This window comes from Trichosurus vulpecula, chromosome 4, assembly GCF_011100635.1.
Source record: "Trichosurus vulpecula isolate mTriVul1 chromosome 4, mTriVul1.pri, whole genome shotgun sequence".
Lineage (NCBI taxonomy): Eukaryota > Metazoa > Chordata > Mammalia > Diprotodontia > Phalangeridae > Trichosurus > Trichosurus vulpecula.
Genome location: NC_050576.1, coordinates 268,349,053 through 268,375,543, shown reverse-complemented (window position 1 = coordinate 268,375,543; position 26,491 = coordinate 268,349,053). Strand labels below are relative to the sequence as shown.

The following is a 26,491-nucleotide window of genomic DNA, read 5'->3' as shown; positions in this document are numbered from 1 at the left end:
CTTTAAAATAATGTCTCAAACCAAAATTTGAAGTGCAAAGCCAACAAAAGGTCAGAGTGAGACATTCTTCCAGCCCAAGACAACAGAAGAGGTCAGAAAGAAAGATGTATGACATAGGAGAAAAGGCTGTCCTGGAGCCCACATGGATGAAACACCAGTGGTGGGACTAGGTGGTGGTAACAAAAGCAGTAGCAGTTTTAGGAGTTCTCAAGACAGAGATGGTAAGGGGACCTGGCAAATGGTCAGAAAGACCAGACATTGTTTGGCAACTCCATTGCCTATATCCACTTCTGGGTCATAGCTGAAGGGCAGAGAGGAGCATTTTTGGTCAGAGACCCTGAGGAACGAGAACTAAAAACAGATACACACACACACACACACACACACACACACACACACACGCACATACATATCAAGCACAGAACTAAACATTAACATAAAGTCCCAAGTCAAGAAATAGGATGGAAAATGAGTAAACAACAAAAAAAAAAAAGAACCTGACCATGAAGAGCTATTGTGGTGCCACGGAAGATCAAGACAAACTCAGAACAAGATAATGAAATCAAAATAAGCAAAGTCTCAAAGAAATGTGAAGTGGACACATGCCCAACAAGATTCCTGGAAGAAAAAGAAAATACTTCCTAGAAAAAGTAAGTAAAATTATGTAAAGTAAGTATGTAAAAAGTAAGCAAAAAAAACCCCATTGACCTAATAAAGAAAACTATGGGCTGGTTTTATGAAAAAAAAACCCAATAAAATAGATAAACCATTGGTTAAACTGTTAAAAAATATGAAAGAAAAAACCAAATTACTAGTATCAAAAATGAAAAGGGTGAACGAACCACCAATAAAGATGAAATTAAGGCAATTATTAGAAGCTATTTTGCCCAACTATATGCCAGTACATAATCCAAGTGAAATGGATGAATATTTATAAAAATATAAACTGTCCAGATTAATAGAAGAGGAAATAGAATGCTTAAATAAACCTAATTTAGAAAAAGAAATTGAATAAGCCATCAATGAGTTCCATAAGAAAAAAATCCTCAGGACCAGATACATTTACAAGTGAATTCTACCAGACGTTTAAGGAAAAATTAATCCCCAAACTATATAAACTATTTGAAAAAATAGGTAAAGAAGGAGTCTTATCAAATTCCTTTTATAAGACAAAAATAGTTTTGATACCTAAACCGGGGAGAGCAAAAACAGAGAAAGAAAACTACAGACCAATTTCCTTAATGACTATCAATACAAAAAATTTAAATAAAATACTAGCAAGGAGATCACAGCATTATGTCACAAAGATCATACACTATGATTGGGTGGGATTTTATACCAAGAATGCAAGGCTGGTTCAACATTAGGAAAGCTATTGGCATAATTGGTTATATCAGTAAAAATAACAACAAAAATAATATAATTATATCAATAGATACAGAAAAAAACTTTTGACAAACTATAATACCCATTCCTATTAAAAATACTACAAAGCATAGGAATCAATGGAACCTCTTAAAATAATGAGTAGTATCTATTCTAAACCCAGAGCAAGGATTATCTGTAACAGGGATAAATTTGAAGCCTTCCCAATAAGATCAGGAGTGAAGCAAGGATGTCGTACCATTACAGTATTATTCAATATTGTACTAGAAATGCTAGCTGTAACAATAGGACAAGAAAAAGTAATAGAACAAGAAAACAAAATTATCATTCTTTGCAGATATGATGATATACTTAGAAAACCCTACAGAATCAACTAAAAAACTAGATGAAACAAATAACAACTTAAGCAAAGTTGCAGGATATAAAATAACCCCACATAATTAATCAGCATTTCTATATACTACCAACAAAACCCAGCAGCAAGAGATAGAAAGAGAAATTCCACTTAAAGTAACTGCAGACAATATAAAATACTTGGGGGTCTACCTACCAAAGACAAACCCAAGGATTATATGAACATAATTACAGAACACTTCAGAACACAGACCTAAAGAACTGCAGAAATATTAATTGCTCACAGGTTGGCTGAGCCAATATAATAAAAATGACAATTCTACCTAAGTTAATTTACTTATTCAGTGCCATACCAATCAAACTACCAAATAGTAATAAAATTCATCTGGAAGAACAAAAGGTCAAGAATATCAAGGGAATCAATGAAAAAAAAAGTCAAGGAAGGAGGACTAGCTATTCTAGATTTCAAACCATATTACAAAGCGGTAATCATTAAAACAATCTAGTACTGGCTAAGAAAGAGAGTGGTAGATCAGCGGAACAGCTTAACTACACAACACAGAGTAGTAAATGATCTAGTGTTTGATAAACCCAAAGATCCAAGCTGTTGGAGTAAAAACTCAACATTTGACAAAAACTACTGAGAAGAGTAGAAAGTAGTTTAGCAGAAACTAGGTATAGACCAACACTTCACATCATATTATCAGGATAAGATCAAAATGGATAAATTATTAGACATAAAGTACTATACTACAATTAAATTAGGGGAGCATGGAAAAATGTACCCCTCAGATCTATGGATAAGGGAAGAGTTTATGAACAAAAAAGAGATAGACAGGACTGCAGGAAGTAAAATAGATAATTTTGATCACATAAAATTAAAAAGCTTTTGAACAAGCGAAATGAATGCAGTCAAAATTAGAAGGAAAACAAGAAACTGGGGGAAAAAATTTGCAGCAGGTTTCTCTGATAAAGGCCTCATTTCTTAGATATATAGGGAATTAAGTCAAATTTATAAAAATAAGAGCCATTCCCTAGTGGATAGTCAAAGGATATGAAAAGGCAGTTTTCAGAAGAAAAAAAAATCAAAGCTATCAATAGTCACATGAAAAAATGCTCTAAATCACTACCAATTAGAGAAATGCAAATTAAAACAACTCTGGGATACTACCTTAAATTGATCAGATTGGTTAACATGACAGAAAACAAAAATGACAAATGTTGGAGGGGATGTCTAAAAAGTGAGACACTAAATCACTACTGGTTGAGTTGTGAACTGGTCCAACCTTCCTGGAAAACAATTTGGAACTATGCTCAAAGGGTTATAAAACCGTGCACACACTTTGACACAACAATACCATTCCTAAGTCTGTATCCCAAAAAAATCAAAGAAAAGGGAAAAGGACCCATATGTTCAATAATATTTATAGCAGCATTTTTTTGTGGTGGCAAAGAATTGGAAATCAAGGGGATGCCCATCAATTGGGTAATGGCTGAATAAGTTGTAGTATATGATTGTGATAGAATTCTATTTTGCTGTAAGAAATGATGAGCAAGATGTTTTCAGAAAAACCTGAGAAGACTTAGATGAACTCAGCAAGCAGAACAAGGAGAAAACTGTACATTGTAATAGTATAAGGATGATCAACTGTGTAAGACTTAGCTAATCTGATCAAGACAATGATCTAAGATAATTCCAATTGTCTTCCAATCATGATTACGATGAAAAATGCTATCCACCTCCAGAGAAAGAACTAATGAACTTTGAATGCAGATTGAAGCATACTTTTAAAATTTTTCTTTATTTTTACTGTTTTATTTTGTTTGCATTTTCTTTTGCAACATGGCTAATATAGAATTATATTTTGCATGACCTCATGTGTATAAACAAAATCAAAAGCTTTCCACCTTGAGGAGAGGGGAAGGGCAAGAAGGAAGGAAAGAATTTGGAACTTAAAATTTAAAAAAATGATCACTAAAATCTTTTTTACATGTAATTGGGAATTATTTAACAAAATAAAATTTTAAAATTTAAAACAAAAAACCAACAGATCTAGAAAATGCACCAAACCAACTTCTGACTGAGAAATCCAAGGGAAAAAAAAAACCAGTGAAGTAGGTAGAAACTCTTAACTACATCTTTATTTCTCTCTGGTTTTAACCTCCAAATAATCATTTTTGTTCTATTCCTTCAAATTCCAAAAGACTTCTATAAGGAGCTCTTATTCAAAGTCCTTATGCAGAAACACCAGTCAATACCCTGTCTGTTTACAATCAAAAGAGTAACTGGTACTAATATTCAAGAGCTTAAATTTAGCATATTTTATGATCAGTTTGAAGGTTTACTTACTCAAATTCTGGGCCCATTTTATGGCAGTACCAGTGTCGGCTGCATTTCCTTCAGCCAAGCATACAACTTCTGGACCAATCTTCCAACCAATTAATGGATAGAAACCTTATAAATAAAAATAAGTACAAGTTACACAATATTTAATACATGATTCCCTTTTTCAGAGACATTTTAAAATGGGATAATTCAGTCATCTTAAAGACTTCTACATATCTGCCAATTTCCAAACAAGTACTGTACTAAGTAAAATCCAAAGCTATTTTGAGACAGTTTTCTAGAGAAATTAGTCTTCAATTTGATTCGGTTAACACTGAGTTCCTACCACATGCAAGGTGCTTCATATACAATGCTGAAGGAAAAAAAAAACCAAAAAGCAAACCAGGGCTTGACCTCAAAGAGATTCCTGGGGATATAAAATGGAGAGAGAAAGAGGAAGAGGAAGAGGAAGAGGAAGAGAGAGAGAGAGAGAGAGAGAGAGAGAGAGAGAGAGAGAGAGAGAGAGAAGGAGGCAGCTGAGGAATGAAGGGGCACATGAATGCAGAGGATTGTAGTAGGAGAAAGTAAAGACTGAGTCCATTCCAGATATGTTGGTTTGTCTGGTAGAGGCACCAAGGCAGAAGACAGAATACCAAGTTTGGGAAATAGCAACTTAGTCTGGAACCAAGATTGTGTGAAAAAGAATAATGTGAAACAAGTCTGGAAAGTTAAAGTAAAGCCAGACTTTAGAAGGGCTTTAAATTCTGGGCTGAAGAATATGTGGGAAGGACCAAAGATCTGAGCCAAGATGTGACATTGTCAGATTTATGTTTTAGTGGGAAGGCACGTCGAGGACAAACTGGAGAAGGGAAGAGAAAGAAGTCAAGAAAATGAAGTAGGAGTCTATTATAACACAGCAGGTGAAAAGTACTGGGTATGTGTATGAGGGTGGTAGTTGTGTGAATGGAGAGAAAAGGACCAACATGTACAATGTTATGCAGGTAGAACTGACAAGACCTGGCAACGTAAAAGAGGATGGTGGGTAAGGCAGAGGAAAGAATCAAGGAGAGCCTCCAGGGTTACGAACCTGGGTGACTAGATTATGTCCTCAAAAGAAACAGGAACATTTGAAGAAGGTGAAAGTTTGGGAGTCACCAAAAAATATTAAACCTACTTCTAACTTTGATGGTTTATCAATGGTTGCTCCAAAGGCAAAACCCCCTAATGAACCACTATAAATTCAATCATAAAGAGAGAAATCTGTTACAGAACATGAAATATATTTTTATCTATCCTGTATGTACTGTTTTCACATAGATGTCTGCATGTTATCTTTCCCCATTAGACTGTGAGCTCCTTGAAAGCAGGGACAGTTTTTGCCTCTTTTTGTATCATCCGCACTTCACACAGGGCCTGGCATTAGAAGTGCTGGCTGATTTGACTTAAGGCACTGTCAGATGTCCAAATCAGAGTTTCTAGTATTACCCAAATATTATTTAGAAAGCTGACCACAGTGTCTCTCATTTTCTGAACTGATATTAAGGAGATAATATTTTACATAAGTATACATATATAAATAATATCACATAAACAGTCTTTTGTTGCTAGAAGGCAAAGAAAAGCAACACAAGACAGTAAAAGGAAATGGGACTTGGTAACCTTTTATTACTACTGGCTCAACTTAAACAGAGAAGATATTCAGTTACCTGGTTATGAAAAGCCAATAGAAGATATCACCGATGTATAGCAAGAGATTGCCTAATAGTATCATGAAAGATCTGCTCGAGTTTTCTTAAGAGATGTGCTTTTATTCATAATAAACAAACAACAGAAAAGAGTTTGACTACTTACCTCCAACAGTCTGTTGAAGGTTAGTTCCAGTATTAATATCCAAAAAAGTCCCTGTTCCCATAGAGAGCTTCACATCTCCTCTCTGAAAGCAGCATTCCCCAAACATGGCTGCCTGTTGGTCAGCTACCTGTATCAATTACCAAAAGATAAACATCTGCTGACCCAATCAGTTTCGAAGTTATATATCATATCTCATTAGACATTTGCTTTTTAAAAGAAAACTATTCAAAAAATAATCAAGGTACGATTCATTCTGGGGCTGGAAATATATTTGGTTGATTCTTCCATATTGTTATGTATGGGCCCTTTCCACTAAAGGGCAATTACCTTAAAAATACATATCTTAATGTGCTCTAAGAGTCTACTATTAGAAACATGATTGATACCTCTATACACCATATAAAAGAATCTCATGCCTTAAAACCTGGTCACAGTGGTGGAGAGGACACAGAGGCTGTGTACATGCCCTTGACCACTACACAGGCCTGCAATTTCACCTTAGGAATTCAACCACTCAAAAGAACTGTAATGTGGACATGCTGCCACCAGGTGGTGTCTTGATTTAGTCTAAAGTTAAACCATCAGGCTTTATAGTTTACATTAGATACAAGGGAGAAATATAAATTTCTAGACTCAAAAAAAATTAACTATTAAAAAAGAGATGATAATAGGTATAGAGCAGACTTTAAATTTTAAAAGTTTAAGATTTCCTTCTTATCAATCTCTATTTTCTAAATCACCCTGAATTCTTCTGTAGAACAAAACCAAACAAGAAAAAAAACAAACCATGCCTTATTTTTTTTTTATCCATAAAGCTCTTGGGACCAAATGGGATAGAGCAGTTTTTGGTAGTTAGTATGGTTTCTTCCAGTCACTATCATAAATGTTTGGTTAATGACAGTCAAATAAATGTCTCAATTTGCATTTTGATCAGCTAAAAGACCTATGTTACTTCCTTTGATTACCTTACATTCCTCTTTCCCATCTAGCAGAAGCAGGTACTAACAATTTATCCCCCTCATGATCATTATTCCCTCTTTCAGCATATAGTAAATTGTTCAGTCATTTTTCAGTCATGTCCAATTCTTTGTGACACCATTTGGGGTTTTCTTGGCAAAGATACTGAAGGGGTTTGTCATTTCCTTCTCCAGCTCATTCTATAGATGAGAAAACTGAGGCAAACAGGGTTAAGTTACTTACCCAGGGTCACATATCTATTAAGTGTCTGAGGCCAGATTTTAACTTAGGAAAGACTCAAGGCCCACCACTCTATCCACTGTGCCACCTAGCTACCCTAAATTTATATAGAATGTATGGCTTATAAAGCACTTTCACATTTAATTTGAGCTTTGTAACAGCCTAAGATAGTATAGGAATTAGTATTTCCATTTTTACAGAAGAGGAAACTGAAGCTGAGAGAGTTTGTGACTGGCCCAAGGTCTCATGCATAGTGAGTCAGAGAGCTAGGATTGGAACCAAGCCATTGGGACTCCAAGTGACGCTTTCCCTAGTAGGTTATAGCTGCTTTCTAAAGAAAAAGAAACCTCTCCTCTAGCAGCAGCTGCTGGCCATGTTAAACAATGACCTTCAGCTATGGCAGTATCTAGGGAAAACTTTAATTCACACAGAAAACATCAAATACCAGGTCCCTCAAAAACAAATGAATAAAAGAACCACATCCCTATTGAAAAAACCCTTTCAAACAAAACTTCAACAAAATTTTCTAAACACAGCCACAAAAAGAGATTACAAAAAACTTCAAAGTAGTTTCAACACAGAGGCCTTTGGGCCAACAGTCTGGACCTTCCTTTTCAGGAGGATTTAGGGCCCTTTGTCAGTCAGTCCACTTTGTAGTCAAGGCCTGCTGTTTCCCCCATAATCAATTCTGGCTATTCCTAGAAATTAACCTCCTTTAAACCACAAAGGGGAGCTCTTAAACTCTCTACTCACCAAGGCCACAATTGGTATGGACACTCCAAGTATTTCTTTATCCACTGATCCAAAGTTGTGACTTTAAGTAAAATGAGTTTTCAAATTAGTCATTTATGCCTTTAAAAACAGGAATTTAAGATTTTAACAACCAATAATAGTTTAGATCTAAATGTTAGGCAATTAGTAGCACAAAGGTCCATTGCATTATGATTAAAAATCACTTTTAAGTATAATTTAAGAAAAATATTTTAGTATGTAGTACTATATGCAGTATACACATTTACAAATCGAAAAGAAAAATCCTATAGCATTTTAAGATTCTGCATAACGATCCCCCTTTCTAAGAAAATAAAATGGATTAAAAGATTTTTTTGTGGGTTCTTTTATCTGAGGCTTATTATTACCTTGTATCTTTCACAGGGGGCAGGAGAGAGACCGGTATTGAAAGCATAGAAGTAAGGAGCCCACTCCAACACATCTGAACACAAAAATACATCATAAGAATCAGAGCTGATTTGCTTAATAATTTAGCTCTCTTTTACCTTATTTTTTCCATATTTTTTCACATCACTTTCATTCCAAGCATATCCCTCCTCAATCCCCAAATGATTTAGCCATCCTTTTAAAAGATTTTTTTAAAGGGGGGAAAAAGCAGTTCAAGCAAACTAATCAGCAGTTTTATCTGACAGTACGCATATTTCACACTTATAGTCTCCTAGATCTGCACAGAGGAAATGAAGGTACATTTTCTCAACGCTCTTTCAGAGCCAATCTTGATAATTTATTATAATTAGCTTTCAAAGACACAAAAAATTTCTACCTGATATGGGTCAAAAATTCCAGTTGTACTAGCATTCGAAAAGTCTGTGGCATATGCAGAACCTGCATTTAAGATGAAAATAAGATATTTAGCTCTAGGTTTCACAAAGAACATGTGAAGACAAGTCAAGGTTTAATAATGTGTAGACCTGCATCCAGGCTATTACTACCAATTTCTTGGGATGCAAAGCCTTAGAGGTAGCTCCCTATTTCAAAATGCTTAAACTGGCTCTACTTGCTTACTTGTGACCGAAACTGAGGCTCTGAGGAGAGGGTCTGGGATGGGGAAGCTCCTTTATATACATTTGTGTTTCAAAATCCACTTAATTGAGTTTATCACTTTGCCATGTTAGCCCTACCTTTTGTGAGCTTATACAGTAGCCAAGTATCAATGGTCCCAAAGCAACAGTTTTCTTCTGCAGCTGCTTTCTGTACCTAGAAAACCCCCAAATGCAAAATTACATTTAATAAAAAAGTTAGATGTACAGATTTTAATGTGCTAGTCTATACTAAAGGGGAAAAACATTGCCAAACTCTTCTAAAATATGTTTTTAATAATATTTTTCCCCATGTAAAAACAATTTTTAACATTCTTTTTTAAAACTCAGTTCTAAATTCTCTTCCTTCCTCCCTCCCCACCCCCTTTGACTGAGAAAGCAAGCAATTCCATATAGGTTATACATGCGTAGTCACACAAAAAATGTCCATGATAAGTCGTTTGTGAAAGAAAACAGACAAAAAGAAACCACCCCCAAACCAAAAAACAAACTCAAGAAAAATAAAATTTAAAAAGCATGTTTCAATCTGTATTCAGACACCATCAGTTCTTTCTCTGGGGGAGGATAGCATTTTTCATCCTAAGTCCTTCAGAGTTGTCTTGGATCATCATATTGCTGAGAAGAGCTAAGTCATTCCAGCTGTTCATCGCACGATATTGCTGTTACTTTGTACACAGTACATTTCACTTTACATCAGCTCATGTGAGTCTTTCCAGGTTTTCCTGAGAATATCCTGCTCATCATTTCTTATAGCTCAATTGTTTTCCATCATAATCACCACAATTTGTTCAGCCATTCCCCTATTGATGGACATCCTCTCAATTTCCAACTCTTTGCAACCAGAAAAGAGCTGCTACAAATGTTTGTACATATAGATCCTTTTCCTTTTTGTTTTTTAGTTCTTTTGGGATACAGACCTAGTAGTGATATTGCTAGGTCAAAGGGTATAAAAGTTTAAGATTCCCTTCTTATCAATCTCTGTTTTCTAAACAATTTAATATAACCCTACTTTTACCTCGATTTAATTTACATCTTTCTAAACCACCCTGAATTCTTCTATAGAAAAAAACCAAACCAAACAAGAAAAAAGGCAAACCACGCCTTATATTGTTTTTCTTTATCCACGGTTTTATAGGCCTTTGGGCATAGTTCCAAATTGCTCTCCAGAATAACTGGATCAGTTCACAATTCCACCAAAAGTGCCTTAATGTCTCATCTAAAATATCTTTTAATAGTTGTTTGTTAATGTGAAAGTTAGAATATTAATAACTAAAATGAAAGGAATGCTTTGCAAATAAGAAGTTAAAGATTAATTATGTTTTATAATAATCAACTATCAACAAAACTTAATCAGACAAATGATCTATTCCTATCTGAACATGAGCTTTTCAGAAAGAAGATGCCATACAAATACAAAATAGCAAAACTTCAAATTAACAAATGACTATGAATCTTTAACATCTCCTAGGCACCCTGGGGAGGATACAAGAGTTCACACCATTCTTGTCCTCCAGGAGTTTACAATCTTGGGGAGGTAAGACAGAAACACAGGAAACAAGACAGAATAGATTTAAGAATAAAATATACGATAACGGGAATAAATCCTACAGAACACCAAAAAGGAATCAGTGGGGAAAAGCAATCAGGGAAGGTTTTGTGGAAGACCCAGTAATTAAATCCAGTCTTGAAGTACACAAAACATCTGGGTGGGCGGAGAGGAGCAGAAAAGCCATTCCTAGGGACGAGGGAAACAAAACTCTCTTTTATTGTAAAACTTAAGGCAAAACTCTCTTCCTGAGTACAAATTACAAATGTACTTGTTTGTACAAAAACATCTTAGATTTACTTTGGTTTGGCTTACCTACATATAAAGGAAACTTTAGCATACATAGCGAGCTCAGACTATTTCTGACACTATATTTGCACAAAAAAAGATTATGACAAATGCAAACAGAGTCTGCTTGAGAAGATCTAAGTTATAAATGACTCATAAATACGAATGACCTCCAGTCACTACCCCTAAAATATCTCCGGCCACCTTCCTAAAGGAATTTGAGTTGCCAGTAGATACCCTCAAAAGACCCCTATAACTCTTCTTTGAAAACTTCAACTCCCCCAGGATGCCTAAAGTGTCCTTTCTGCCCAGGCCCTTGACCTTCATCCATCAGATCCAAATGCAAGATGGCTGCAGTGAGCCAGTGAGCCCAAGGCCTCCATCTCACCTGCCTCCACCATGCTTTCAGAACCCCGGAGGTCCTCTTAAACAAGTCCTATCCCTATCGTGAAAGGCTGCAAGAGCCACTAAGACCCCAAACAAAATGACCTTGGGAGCTGGGGCAATAGTAGGGAAGGGAAAAGTAAATTCACACAGTAGGTGAATATGTGAGCTTTTGAAAAGAAAAGAGTATATACCCTTCTCACTGGTACTATGTTGGGGAGGAGAGAAAATATCCTGCTCTATATGTTTATACCTGGAATGTAGTTATCTCAACAGAAAAATCAAAAAAGGTATATAAGGGTCTATTGTCTGATTCATACTATAGTTGTTATGTTACAGATTAAAGGAGCTTTTTTGAGCTAACCTAGAAACTCAATTACCCTTTATGGTAGAAAAGAACAGTATTTACTGGGATGCCCAACATTCAGGCTACCCTAATTTCTCCCTCTAAAACAAGAGTTTTTAAGCAAGGGCCCATAAACTTAGCATTTTTGTTTTATGAGTTGGTTTTTTTTTTACTATTTTGATAACTATATTTTAATATAACTAGTTTTCTTGGTACTATTATATATTTTTATGCATTTAAAAGAATTACTTGGAGGAGTTCATGGGCTTTACCAGTCTACCCAATGGGCTCATGACACAAAATAAGACTAAGGATCCCTGTCTGAGAAGCTTGACAGGCTCAGAAGGAACTTCATAGCTGCCTCCTAGTTATTGTTTGAGCCCTGATTTGCTCAGTGTGAATGTAAATAGCAATTGTTTCTGTTTTGGCCAGAAACCCTCATGGTCTTCAAGTCAAAGAGGCCATTCTCTGCCTCATTTCTTACTTAGCTTTAATCGCTGATTGGGTGTTGCCTCAGACAAACTGAGGCCTGGGAAAGAGCTTAGCTTAAAAAGGCCAAGGCCTCCCACTGCATCCTGGGCCATCTCCAGTCATTCTGATCTATATCTCATCACTGGACCCAGGTGGCGGTGGAGGAAAAAGTAAGGCCAGTGACTTTGCACAGCGCTTCCTCACTTGCAAGTCATGGCATCCTGTCCCTGATGTCATGGTCCTCTTCAAGAATGAAAGGACAACTAACAACAACAACGGTGGCATTGAAGAGATGAGCCCAGGAGAAGTCACTGTCCTTTAGACTGGACAGATGTGTCACTGCTACACAACTCACCCCCTGCCTTGCTCACCAGATATATTTCTGGACAGAAATGAAGGAGGTTATGTAAACCCAAGCCAAGTTATTCTTGTTTAGTATCCTTCCCACATCTGGTCAGGTGGACTTTTCTTTAACTGTGACATGAGCAAGGGGTATAACATGTGGTTCCAGTCTCAAGAGCTGAATATCACATTGGCCTAGGTCTAACATACAACACCTTCATGTTTCTTTAGAAAACTGTATTCTGAATTGAAAACAACTAAATTCCTAGAGAACTTTAAGAGTGCAACCTTTTCTACAGATTGCCTGTAATCTTTATTATATAGGGAAAATATTTTTGGCAGGATTCCTTTAACTAATATGGAAGTCTAGTATTATTTTTTTCTTCAGCAGTTTTCCCTTCTGATTTGTTTTTGGAAGTAGGAAGGGGAGGCAATAGAAAACAGGAGTGTTCTGTACAGATACATTGATTCTTTATAGCCAAGTGTTAATCTGTATTGAATGTCTATTAAGATGATTTGTTAAAGCACATATAAAACTCTCAATAACTGATCACATCCAATTGCCAAAGAAAATTAATCTTGCATCTATGAGTTAAATCAAAGGGATCCTAATTTGCATTTTGTACAATGTATTCTTAAATGTGATTGCTAGAAGACAGGTATTTCACCTCATGTAATTCTATCCCTGAATAACCAGGACTAGAAGGTTAAATTTCCTATTCACGGTACTGATCTATAACATTAATTTGGCAATTGATCAAATAGTGACTCGTTATAATGACTGTATCATGGTCATGTAGTTTAAAACTTACTTAACTTTCCTTCTGTTTATGACTTATCTCCTGAAATAGCATTGTGAAGTTCCTAAGGGCACTCACACACACACACACACACACACACACACACACACACACACCCCCTCCATAGATATATAAATTTCCTACAGGACTCAATACAACAACCTGTAAATCGTCTAATGGTTTGAACAAATACTGCCCCCTCCCCATATGTAACACATACGCACATAAAACAGTTATACACTCAAAAGTAACACCACTAATTATAGGCTGCACTCAAGGAGCACGAGAGCAGTTCTGTGACAGTCTCTGCAGGAAATAAAAGGAGTCAGTCCATCATGGAAGAATAAAAAGACTGCCATGCAGCAGTGAGGGATCAGTTGAGATTAGAGAACAGGAATTGGTATGAGAACATGAATCAGCATGGTTTCATGTCTTCCTCTAGCAGTGTTCAGTGATTCTAGGGTAGAAGTAGAAAAACAGGATTGTGGGAGCGAACCATTTTTGAAGAACAGAAAATGAACAGAAGGCAAATGGGGTAAAAGATTAAAGGATGGCGTACAATGAACAGCTGAACAGGTTGGCCACAGTATGAAGACTGTGAAGGGAAGAAAGTGAGGCTAGAACTGAGCAATAGAGTGAGACAGCTGGTAAAGATTAAGGACCAGAGGTCACCGTAAAGTTGAAAATCAAGTATGGGAGGAAGGCGGCCAGGGGGCTACAAATGGGGAAGTCTTGGGGATGATGAGATGATGTGGCTGGCTGAGGCATACAGAGACAAAGATCACAGGACTGGCGAAATTATTAATCCTTAATAAATCTACTGGGTGCCAACTATTCACATCTCGAACGTCTCTCTACATACCTAACTAGCATGCAATGAGGCACAGGGTACATCTTGTCTTTGATCTTAATTGCTGACGTAGGACTTGGATCTGAGTCTCAAAAATGCTTAAAAATGGAATAAAAACCAGAGGTGCCCAATTTCCTGTCCCAACTCTAAGGTGAAAGCATAGGTTTTACCTATATGGATGAATTACAACATTTACACCTGGAAATGTTTCTTCCCCAAAGTCCTCTTGCCCCACCCCATCACCACATTGTGTTCTTACCTCAGTCATGTTCTGTAAAACCCAGGCCAATCTCAAACCCACTTGCTGAGTCGTAAAAGTGAATAAACTGGCGCCTAAAAGTCTTTTACTTCGAGTGAAAAGGTGAAGTACTTTGCAGGAATTATGTATTAGCTGTTTAACAAAAAGAGTACATGTTAAAAGTAGGTATTTCACTTTCTTTTTAGAAGATTATGCTAATTATATGAGGAAGTGCCAAACACAATTTCTTTAAACCATTCAGAAACATAGTTTGGTCTCCATCTTGTGTACTGAATAGGTTTTTCAAAAAATCCCCTCAATAAAGGGAAATGAGTATGAGCAGAGAGCTGAAATGCTTCACTGCCTAATTCAGCCATGTTTACCGTGGCCAGGGGTCCTTAGCACAAATAAAAGTCCTCTTGAGCAGCCAGGCTATTTCAGACTGAAATAGAAAGGTGTCATGTTTATAGCAGTCACAATGCATCAAGGAGGCCAACTCCAGACAGTGAACTTTGTCCTGGAGTCCCCAGACAAGTGCAGGCCAGTTAGCAACATTGGGGCACTAATAACCGTACTGGGCTTCAAGAGCATAATTACAAATGGGGCTGTTTGCTAGTTTCAAGTTGGGGATTGGGAATAGGAACAAGGACAGGATCTTCAAAAGGAAGAATTTTAATATAGTAGGTATGCATCCATTAGCCAAAATCTAAAGATGATGGTATAGCCAGACTGTGATTTCACTGCCATAGGGATTTCCCTAGTGAGGAAATTATCTTCATCAATGGTGATTAGCATATCAGAAGTTTATAATCTTTAGGAGCTGCCTTTAGGGCTAAGAAGTTAAGTGACTTGTCCAGGACTACACAGTTGGTCTGTGATGAGAGGCAGCACTTGAACCTAAGGCTTCTTGGCATAAAGGCCAGCTTACTTTCTACTCTGTTGCCTCTGCTAAAAAGTAACATTTTAAACATTTTCATTTTATTTATACTCCCATATCTTGGCTTCAAATCAAATCTATGACTTGAAACCTTGACAATGTTATAAAACCAAATATACTTGAAAAAAAAAAAAAAGAAATTTGCTTCCTGAACTTTTTCTCAGTTCAAAACACTGGAATACATGTGGAAGAAAGTTAGGTTAAAACTAATCCGGGATGAAGGTGTTTGATTACAGACTAATAAGTAAAATAATTCTAAATCTTCCACATTTCACTCTTAGATTATATCCAAGCTTTATCAGATTATCAAGAATGAAAAGAGTATCTTCTTACAGTTTCAGGCTTGCTTCTCAATAGCCTGATTCTTTTTTGAAAAGCCCAGAGCAGGACTTACGTAAAATTTAAGATAGAAGTTGGATATAACAAAAAAAAAATCAGTCCAGTCAACTCAGATGTCCATGTGAAAGAGAATTCATAACGTCAAACAAATAATGGAGCTAAAAGCTAATGGAGCTATTTATTACATGGTGAAAATGGATACCACTGCTTCATGAACTGATATAACACACCAAAATGACACAATGCACTAAACAAAGTTGCTTCCTCCACCTTTTCCTCTTGCTTTCTGTTTGGCTGTTAAGCTCTCACACTTTCCCAGAGAATGAAGGGGTTATAAACAATAGGAACCTGAAATGTTATTCCTTCCATCTTTTTCCTCACTGATAAACAGAATCATAGAATCTCCAAAGAATTTAAATACAGGAAGTGTACACTCATTAGCCAAAAAAGAAACAACAGTCCACTACCTAATGAGGCAGAGCATGTTTTCTGGAGGTGGAGGTTTTTATCCATGGGCAGTAGAAAGTTCTGTATGGATAGCAAGGTTACAGACACTGTGGCATGGCCTAATCAAATGACATATGTACCCATAGAAGCAACAAGGAATTTAACCAACCAACAAAACCACAAGAAAGCAAAGAAGAGATCAAAGTACTCTAAAAAAAAATCTGAAGTCAAGAACACCTGGAGCTGGGAAGGAATCTTTAGCAAGAGGACAGAAGAAATGAACATAAGCAAAAAGACTACCAGGAAGATAACTGAAGCTTATGTAGAAATAACCATGTGTCAGATAATAAAGAGCCAGAGAAATTCTACAAAACAAAAATTCTACAAGATTTCCCAAACCAAGTCAACACATAATGATGTTCACTAACATCAATGAGAAAGAGGGTACAGGGTAGGACAATGAAAAACACGGAAAATATGCTTCAGGATTAAGATATGAAAGAAATCAAAGGTTTACACACTTTTCAGAAGTCTCCTGCCAGTGTATCATTAATACTTTCTTCAAAGAGAGACTTGGAATTGGCTAATTGACAAGCATTTATTAGTGCTTACTCGGTACCAGTAATCATGCTAAGTGCTGGAATACAAAAAGAGAAAAGCAAAAATAGTCCCTGCCCACAAAATTTTTACATTTTAATGAAACAGTGAGTTCTGACCAACATCATGAAAAAATGAAATTGGCATATCTTTAACAGACAAAAAATGAAAATTTATTGATGAGGAAGTCATTTTCAAAATACCGGTCTGTGAGTACTCAGACCACAGACTAGTTGGAGAAAATGGTCAAAAAAATATCAAATTAGAATAACAAATATGAGAAGACATTGTGTGTAATAGCAACAGCTCAAACCTGACCTATTCAGGCAAGCTACTAATGCCAAAATGGGAAAAACATAAAAGGAAAATATATAGATTCAAATGATCAGGATCTTTTACTGAAGTCTAGGTGATGTAAAGATGTTCCTACAAGAAGACCAGAAGAACCCTGAAACTGCCTCAAGTCAGCAAATGCTTGATTTCTTTAACAAGTAGAGAGACAGAGCACTTAAAGGTCACACTGGCTTAAAATACAAATTCACAGGGAAAACAATAAGGAGAAGGATAATGAAAGGTAGGGAGCGTACCACCTTCCAAAATAGCAAAGCTGTTGATAGCTTTATATCAGGCACATGTATCTAAGCCAGACTGTTCCAAAAGGGAGAGATGGGGACTCACAGGATCAATGACCTAGAGTATGGAGAGAACTCAGAAATCATCCAGTCCACCCACCCCCAATTTTACAGATGAAATGGGACAAGATCGACAGGGTTTCCCTAATGATGTTTTCATCACTGAAGACAGTGGAATCACTACATTCAAATTAACAACTCAGTCCCTGTGCTATACAAAGTAGTATAAATGGCACCAAAGGAGAGGGTCAAGAAGAAAGTCTGGACCAAACCAAACACACAAAGAAGAAATCTATGAGAGAGGCAATAATCTTGAAAATACTGGTGGAAAATATTCTCATCAGACACACAGATGAAACCAAGCTGGGAGACAGAGCTCACAATGGAGATCCTAAAGCATCTTAACAGCCCAGAGCACTAAGCTCAATCTAATAAAATGAAATTCAAAGGGGATAAACGTAAAGTCTCAGACTCAGGTGCAAAAAAACCATCATCTTCACAAGTGGATGGGAGAGGCGGGGTTAGACAGCTGTTCTGAAGAAAGACCTATGGCTTAGAGAGGATTTCAAGCTCAACATAATATACCGAGGATGATATAGGAGCCAGAAAAGCTAATGTGATCTTGATCTTCACCGAGAAGAACAGCTGCCAGGAACAAGGAAGGGAAAATCTAGACTGTAGCCTCACCTTTAACACCTTACCTGGAATATTATGTTCACTTCTAAGTACTGAAATTGAAGAAAGACGTTGGTAAGATGGAGAAGGCCAACGAGGATGGGGAAGGGCCTCGAGTCCAAGTCATGTGAGGACGGCTGAAGAAGAGGAGGCTCAGGGAATCCAACATGAAGGGCTATTATACAGAGAAAGTTTTAGATTTGTTCTTGGGCTCCTCCTTCTTAAAGGTCATCAAGTAGACAGCTACTTGTTAAGTACATTTTAATGTGGATTCAGGTTAAGTAAGGTGGAATTAAACGACTGGTGAGGTCCAGTCCAACCCTTAAATTCTCTGATTCTGATCTTATGCTTTACTCCTCTCCACGGGTACTGTACAGTCCAGCTATACTGGCCACAGGGGCTCAGCGGCATTCTATAAACCACCTCCATCTCCTATTCCTGGGATGCTCTCCTTCCTTATTCACATCTATGAGTTTCCCTGGATTCCTGCAAGATGAAGCTCAGGTTCCCCCTTCTGAGGAAGGCCTTTCCTTGTCCCCCAGCTCCATCTCCTTTGTATGTATCTCTCCCATTAGATTGTGAGCTCTTCGAGGGTGGAGACTGCTTTTGCCACTCTTTGTAGCCTCAGCCCTTAGCCCAGGACCAGGCACATAATGACTATTTGATAAAATGCTTGTTGGCTAAGTGACCATGAAAGTATACTGTGCTATCAATGATCCAAAGCTTCACTGACATAAATTCCTTTTCTGGCTCCCAATATTCTCTTAGCTACAGTATTCTCACAGCTAAACAGCTGTGAACTGTGCACCACCACCAGCCAGAGAACTTGCAGGTGATTCAAAGGAAAACAAAGAGCAGCTCAGTGGGTCTAAGCAAGCTGTAGCAGGTGAACTATCACAGTGTGCCTGCAAAAATAGCCTAAGAGATGTCATCTGTGAAATGTATAATCAGAAAAGGAGATGGACCAGGAACAGGAAGAACAAGGGACTAGATAACCAATGTGTATGTTGGTACCAGTGAGATCCTAAGAGACCAAGAGGAGTCCTACAGCACTCTGATTAGATTATCTATGGAGGACTGATGAGAAGTCATGGATGAGAATCACTGAAGAATAAGAAGGCATGGATAGGTTACAACCTAGAATGTTGAACTGTGGTAAGGCTCATGGGTCTACCAAAATGACATCTTTATTTTCACCAACTTTTGGTTTCCTCTGCAATCCCATGTATTTGATTTTATGTATTTAAAAATGTTATTCTGGCTTCCCCAAACTGCTGCTAAAAGGGGTCCATGGCACACAAAAGCTAAAGAAGCTAAGAGTTACTGCACTACAGCTACAAACGGGGGCTCAGTTTATGTGGTAATGATTACAGTTAAGGCATACTTTCAAATGTGTCAGCCTTTCCCCTAGGTTTTAATGGCACTGGTGAATAAGTAAAGTGTACTAGCTGCATCTACACTAAAAGGAGCTCAATTACACAAGATAAGGAATGGATTACCTTCAACAGAAAAGAATTATTCCAAGATTTCACAAGCTCCGTAGCTCTTAGATCTTGCCAACTTATGAAATTGTGAAAATGATTTCCTGTTTTCCTAAGAAACAAAACAGTATTTTAAGAGTCATTGCAAAATCAAATATATCCTGTCAGAAACCACACAAAGGCTCTGTTGCAAAAGAAAAAAATTTGCAACTTCAGAACATCAAAGTCATATATATATAAATATATTGATGGAATTCAATCCATCTGGCCTAATGGCTCTAGAGGTAAGGAATACTTCAGGATAAAAGAGAAACCCGGGAAATTGGGGGGCAAAAGAGAAGAAATTAAATCTATTTTCCTAATACCTGAATTCCACAGATACTTTTAATACATGCATAATTTCAGAGTTAACATTTTAATGGAAAGAAGCTTTGTTAGAATAATAAAGTATCGGGTTCAATAGATGAGTTTGGGAAATGCTACTTTATATGTTCTAAGACTGAAAGGCAACATGAGTATTTTAGTTTCAAGAACGAAAAAGTAGCAACAGAGTTCTAAGAGAAGAGCAAAGAGACATTTTTCTTTTTAAAAAAGCTATTGAAAAGATGACACCAGGAAGACAGCTCAGTGTAATGAAAGCCATGCAGCCAGCCCACAGGGGGACCCAAAGTCACATTCCAGATCCAACGGTTTCTAGTTACTGGACTGGGGGAGTTACTCAGCCTTTCTGAATCTGTGATGTTAATAACCACTTTTCCATTACCTACCCACAGGATTAGAGGAAGGCAAGTGCTTTATAAATCTGAAACATGCCAATCAAAAAGTAACAGAGGCAGAGAGGAACCTCACCTTTTTTTCTGTGCAGTATGGTGCATCATATGACACAATCTTAGTTTTCTAAAAAATATGACCCTCCTTTCAACAAGTAATAGCTTAATTGAGTATATACTACTTTTAGTTTTCAAAATTTATCTTGAGTTACTAACCTATTGTATCCCTCCAATCCTAGGAATAAGTTTCTTAAGATTTAAAAGTTCATTGAAGCTGAATGTTGACTAAAGATAAATGATATAGTCCTACCTAGGTGATTTAGAGGTCATCCCAAGCCCCAGCCCTCACACAAATCTCCCGATGAGTAAAGGGTGAGAGAATACCTATTGTGGTAGGTTTGTTGTTTGTTTGGATAAGATCTAGGATTTTCAGGGTACAGAGAATTCCCCCTTTCAGTGCAGATCTATAATTTAAGAGTCTTAGAGAGGAGCCATTGAAGATTTTCAATGATTGGCCCTGGGTCTCAGCCAGTACTGTCCAAGATGGGAAAGGGTGGCTCTCCATGCCCACCACCAGCATACTGCCTCAGTGATGGTGGCTAAGAGAGTTAAAATGAGGAAGAAAAAGTCTATTATCTGACTAGATGGTGTTTTATTTTGAGAGGACATGTAGGACCTCTTCATGTACTTAGCTTAGCCTCACTAGTCTTACACATTCCCCCAGTATGTCTCCCATAAGATTTTCAATGCAGTATAACTGCAATGGACCTAATTAATCTTCTTGAGGACAAACACTTGGTTTGACCTTTACTCTTTACCAAGCCAGCACATAATATAGATAGTAGATATTAAAATGGTAATCTGAAGAAGCAATACCATGGTTCTACAATTTGGTACTTTTTGGCATGGTGTATGTTTTCACAGGTTCACTGGCTTAGAGATAGGATATTAAAGGTCATCTAGTGTAACTCTCATTTTATAAAAATGGAGAAACTGAGGCTCAGAACAATTAAAAAATTAAAAAACAATTGCCTAAGGCCAAAGCTGGGATTCAAACCTCAGTCCTCTGACCCCAAATCTAGCGCTCTTTCCACTGGAGCAAAAGAAAAATCAAGGAGACAACAACAACTGAATTTTCTGGGTCCATGTTAATTTGGGTTAATCAGATTTAATAATTTTGCTAATCAGAACAGGTTAGATAGAGTTTAAGTTACAACAACTGTCTTTTGAGATGTACTTTTTAGTGACTAAAGAATACATGTGGAAAGCCTATTTTAATAAAAGAGAGAACACCAATTCTTTCCAAAGCCAAGAAATACAGCATTTTCTTCATACGGTCAAAACTCATCCAGAGAGTTTCAAAGTTTCATTCAGCATTAAGCATATCAGCTTGAATCAAGAATCAAACAAAACAGCAGTGCTTATGAATGGACTCACTTGTTCCATGTGATGAACGTTGCCCTCTGTGTTGAGATTCCAAGGCCAACAATCTGATGCATTTGTATTCCTGAAGCTAAAAGTAAAAATACATAGGAATCAGTTTAAAAAGCTGAGGAAATTCTCTTTTATGATATTACAGTGTGATCTTTAAGAAAAATATGTAAGGTAGAAACATTTTTACTAAAGCAGTTAATTTGAAAAAAATTAAGCATTCCTCTAGGAAATTGGATAGTGATTCTTTTAAAAGGGTTGAAAGAAGCAGAAAAGAGCTAGATTTTAAAACCAGATACACTGACCTATTTATATGAGGTCTGAAAAATGAGAGAAAGAAAGTGAACAAAGACTAATCAGCTAGACAATGTTTTCTTCTTACTGCTAAAGTTGCAAGAATTTCATTTCCGCATCTAAGTGAATACCAATCATCCATAGTAGAAATGTGAGAAAAATCAACTGAAATCTTCAGGGAAAGGAATATGACAGCCTCCCATACTAAGAATACAGATGAAATTTCAAATTCTGCTGAGATGTATCTTTCATATAATTTGATGCTGAATAGGACAACTTATTTTTTCCTCATTCAAATTTTCCATAATACTAAAATTTACATATGAAAAGATATGTAAAATAATTGAAGCAGAAATCTCTACTACAAAACTGGGATAAAGATCTCACCTGTGATCTCATTGGCAAAGGAAGTTCCTCGATGAGGGGGGAAAGTATCTTTTCTATAAATTAGTCTTTGTTGTTGCTCAGTTGTTTCAGTCCTGTCTGACTCTTGCTGACCTCATTTGGGGTTCTTTTGGCAAAGATAATGGAGTGGATTGCCATTTCCTTCTTCGTAAATCAGTTTTAGAGAATGGCCCACAGCCCTGAGAGAGGTTAACTGACCTGCCCCCTGCAGGCCACACTGGCACAATGTAACAGAGGCATACAATGGAAGCCAGCTTGTCCTGGCTCCAAGGACAGTTCTCTACCCACTGAGCCATGCTGCCTCTACAGAACATGGCTTAGAATACTGTGTACAGAATATTTTGCCTCCTGGGTAATAAGAAAAACATACTTAAAAGTGCTAAAAAACATTTTCATTTTCTAACCAAAAAACTTTCTTTTTGGCTTTTGTCAGTGTGTGGCCCAGAACAATCTGGATAAGCAGATTAGAAAGTTTCCTGAGTAGCTCTACTTGAGAATACTACTCTCTCTTCAACTGTTCTATTCCCCACAGTACCTTCTACAGAGAATGCATTCAATAGATATTTGTTAATTGATTATCAAAAAAAGTTGCAAAAGACTAAAGCTAATAAAAGCTGAAAATGAAGTGCCAATCAAGAGCACCAAATTCTAGCTCCTTCTTGACATGGTCTAGGTTGTGGTACTTTTTCAAAGAGCCAACCTGTAAACCTCCCTGGTGGGCCTATATCAATACTACCTGGGTGCTTCCCATTTAGAAAAATACAGACTGCTAAAGGAGCCCAGGGGGATCCTATTATTATTGTCATTACTACCACCACCAAACGGGCTAACGGTTCTGGGTTTTTGTAAGTCTAATTACCTTGTACAGCTTCTTTTATTACAGCAATAAATTGACTCCAAAGAACTTCAGGATCTATTTCAACCCAGCCATTTTGAGGATAAATCACTTCTACCTAGTTATGAAAGGACAATTTAAGCAAAAATAACATTAAGTTTAAATGGCAACAACCATTTTAAGGGCCTATTTAAAATCCTACCATCCACCAATGATTTTTTTTAAAACAATGATTTTATAAGATTGATTTACATTAAAATTTTTTTGACAAAAACTTAAAAGAATCTACATAAAAATAATTCAAAATATTACGATTCCAAGAGAATGCCATGAAACAGATATATGACCACTAATGACAAAGTCCTGGAAAGCCTTTTTCAAATGTCACTAAATTCCTACTCTAGTTATTATGACATTCAGTGGACACTGGATTATTGACATTAAGCCAAAGGAGTACAAAAGCTTGGCAGGTCTTCTATCACAATGAAAAGACATCATATATGGGCCCAGACACAGACTGTCACCCCAGGACCAACCCTGCTAAGTTTGGAGGTGATCACCACAAGAGGGTGCATTTTAGAGCTAGAGATTTTCATGAAAACTTACACAAAGGCCTGGAATGCATCTCAATATTCATTGGTGGGGCTTGCACACAGATGAAACATTAGATCCTTAAAGTGTTGAAAGCCTATTGTGGCTGATGTCCAGAATGCTTTATTACCGGTATTCCTAATCTGTGGTATCAGGGTCAACACTTGTGCTTCTGAAGAAATGCTAGTATGTCAGAGAAATCTGGGAATCATGCCTCAATATTACCAACTAGACAAATTTTCCATGTTAAAGATGAACAGTTGAAGAAATGTGTGTGCTGATGAGGTTTTAAAAGTCATACTACTGAAGCGAATATCAGCTAAGCATCCCTGACGCACTTATCCAGCTAAAAACAGTAGTTTCTTAAGCTGTTGCAGAATGTTGTTACCCCTCTGTAGTATTTATGGGAGAGATGGAAAAATGAACAACAGGAAAGCTTATCTCTCTTTTTTAATATGTGGATTAAAAAGAAAGAGGAAGGTGATAAATGAGTAAGTGGTAAAACCCAGTATTTTAAGTTTCTTCACACACACCTGGATCAAAAAGGCCAATTTTGTTTACAAACACATCTCATCTTTAACACTGTTGTTCCTGACTCTTCCTCATATTAATCCTTTTCTTTGGGTAATCGCCATGATTGGAATTCCATGCTCCTTACTTGCAGGCTTCTGAACAAAGCCATGAAATTTAAGTCTTTGCTATAAGAGAGTTCAATGGGGATGGTGAATTGGGGAAGCATGTAGATGAATGATTGTGGTATAAAAACAAAACCGCATCATCCCAATGAGAATCTGAAGTTACACTTTTGAGTTCTTCCACTACAAATTTATGGCCTCTCAACTCAGCTTCACAACTGTTTGGTAATAGGTCTGCTCTCATAGACTGCTCCTCTCTAGCTCATTCTGCACAGAGATTCTTCCATACTTTTTTCTTTCCTCAAGACATCTTAACTATACTAACAAGGTAGAGGCCATTAAATGGGAGGCCCCTCCACTCCCTTGCTTTTTTCTGCAAAACTTCTCAGCATCCTCATCCTTCTACTCTTCCATTCCTCCAGGCACAGAGGCAGAAGTCTATGTACTCATTAAGGCATATCTTCCCACCTATACCTTGAGCCTCTCTCTTTTTGACACCTCGAGAATTCTGAAGATATGTGAAAGAGGGAATGTTTGGCTTGGGCAATCTAGCCTCTCCACTACCTTCCGTCACATGCCTACAAATAGCACCCTCCAATTCCTAAAATAAACAAATTTAAAATTCTTCTTTTGTCCTCTGAACTCTATTCTCTCCTGCCTTTCACTGTCAAACTTCCTGAAGTTCCCTGCCCAGATGCCTCTTCACCACTCACCCCACTCACTCTCTCCCTAACGCCTTGCAATTTGCCTTCTTCCCCACGGGGTCTACTAAAACTGCCCTCTCAAAGGTCACCAGTGTTCTCCTGACTGTCAAATACAATGGGCCATTTTCTCTAAACAATTATTTTATTATTTAATATTTTAGTTTTCAATACTGACTTCCACAAGATTTTGAATTACAAATTTTCTTCCCATTTCTACCCTCCCCCCGACTCCAAGTTGGCATATATTCTGATAGCCCTGTTCCCCAGTCAGCCCTCCTTTCTGTCACCCCACTCCCCCACCCCCATCCCCTTTCCCCTTACTTTCTTGTAGGGCAGGATAGATTTCTTTGCCCCACAACGGGCCATTTTCAATCATTATTCCACTTGATTTCTCTGCAATACCTAATACCATTAACCTGTCTCTGGCCATGGCTTCCGAGGCACCCCACTGTCCTTGTCCTTCAAAATCTCTAACCATTCCTTCTGTTTTATTTGCAGGCTCATCTTCCAAACCACTCAAGGAGAACATTACTCAAAAGGTATGTCTTGGGCCCTCTTTCCTTCTCAAACTCTCTATATTTTGCACTATAAATTTACTCCCATAGCTTCAACTACATCTCCCCATAAAGGATGGTAAAGTCTGTATGTTTAGCACTAACTTATTTTTCAATCTCTAAACCAGCCCTTCTAAAACCTTCTAGTCTCTGGATTCTTTCGCATATTTAAAAATTATTGAAGACCTCAAAGAATTTTTGCTTACATAGGTTATATCTAATGACAAATATATTGTTAGAAATTAAAATTATATTAAAAATTAAAACTGATAAAAGATAAAATATTAGCAACTCACTGAAAAAAAAACCAATAATAAACTCATTACATGTTTTATGAAAAATAACTATACCTTCCAAAACAAAAAAAGAGGAGTGGCACTTTTTTATATATCTGTAAGATCTGGCTTAACAGAAAATAGTTTATTCTCGTATCTGTTTCTATATTCAAACTTTTGCTAATATGTTGCTTTGGTTGGAATATATAAAGAAAATCTAGCATCATACAAATATGCAGTTGAAAAAGGACAAATTATTTGAAAAGGCAAATAAAATCTTGGTATTATTATGAAAATAGTTTTGACCTCTCAGATGAACTCAGAAGAAAAGGTACTTGAGGCCCAAAATGGGCTTTTTAGAAATAAGGTCCTAACCAAAATAGATGATTGAGATATTTTGACCAACGACTTAAATGAACAGGAATAGCAGGGATATAGGTATTTTAAAATGTCTGGCAAGCTCTCGTACAATCTGCCCCACTCATTCAGAAATCAAAATATTTCCATTAAATTTTCCATTTCATCCCTATTTACATTTCCAAATCTATAGTTCAATACTTCCCTTCAAGTACTCCTTCTTCAGTATCAGAGGACTACTTAATAAAAGTTCACAATTATGAAGTAGCTGTGCAGAATGTTTTATACTCCTGATCTCATCGGATCCTTTGTTTATGCTGG

At 37.0% G+C, this 26,491-nt stretch overlaps 1 protein-coding gene across 1 annotated transcript in view; it reads right to left on the bottom strand.

The window, feature by feature from the left end:
* Positions 1–26,491, bottom strand: part of GK5 (glycerol kinase 5) — a 51,454-nt gene that overhangs the window by 10,490 nt on the left and 14,473 nt on the right. The window contains exons 2-11 of the mRNA XM_036757105.1: positions 23,079–23,172; positions 21,527–21,602; positions 19,338–19,431; positions 14,233–14,364; positions 9,028–9,103; positions 8,670–8,731; positions 8,254–8,327; positions 7,868–7,928; positions 5,918–6,044; positions 4,091–4,195 (exon numbers count right to left, since the gene is read on the bottom strand). Coding sequence (XP_036613000.1) covers positions 4,091–4,195; positions 5,918–6,044; positions 7,868–7,928; positions 8,254–8,327; positions 8,670–8,731; positions 9,028–9,103; positions 14,233–14,364; positions 19,338–19,431; positions 21,527–21,602; positions 23,079–23,172 — 901 coding nt within the window. The remainder of the gene's footprint in view (positions 1–4,090; positions 4,196–5,917; positions 6,045–7,867; positions 7,929–8,253; positions 8,328–8,669; positions 8,732–9,027; positions 9,104–14,232; positions 14,365–19,337; positions 19,432–21,526; positions 21,603–23,078; positions 23,173–26,491) is intronic.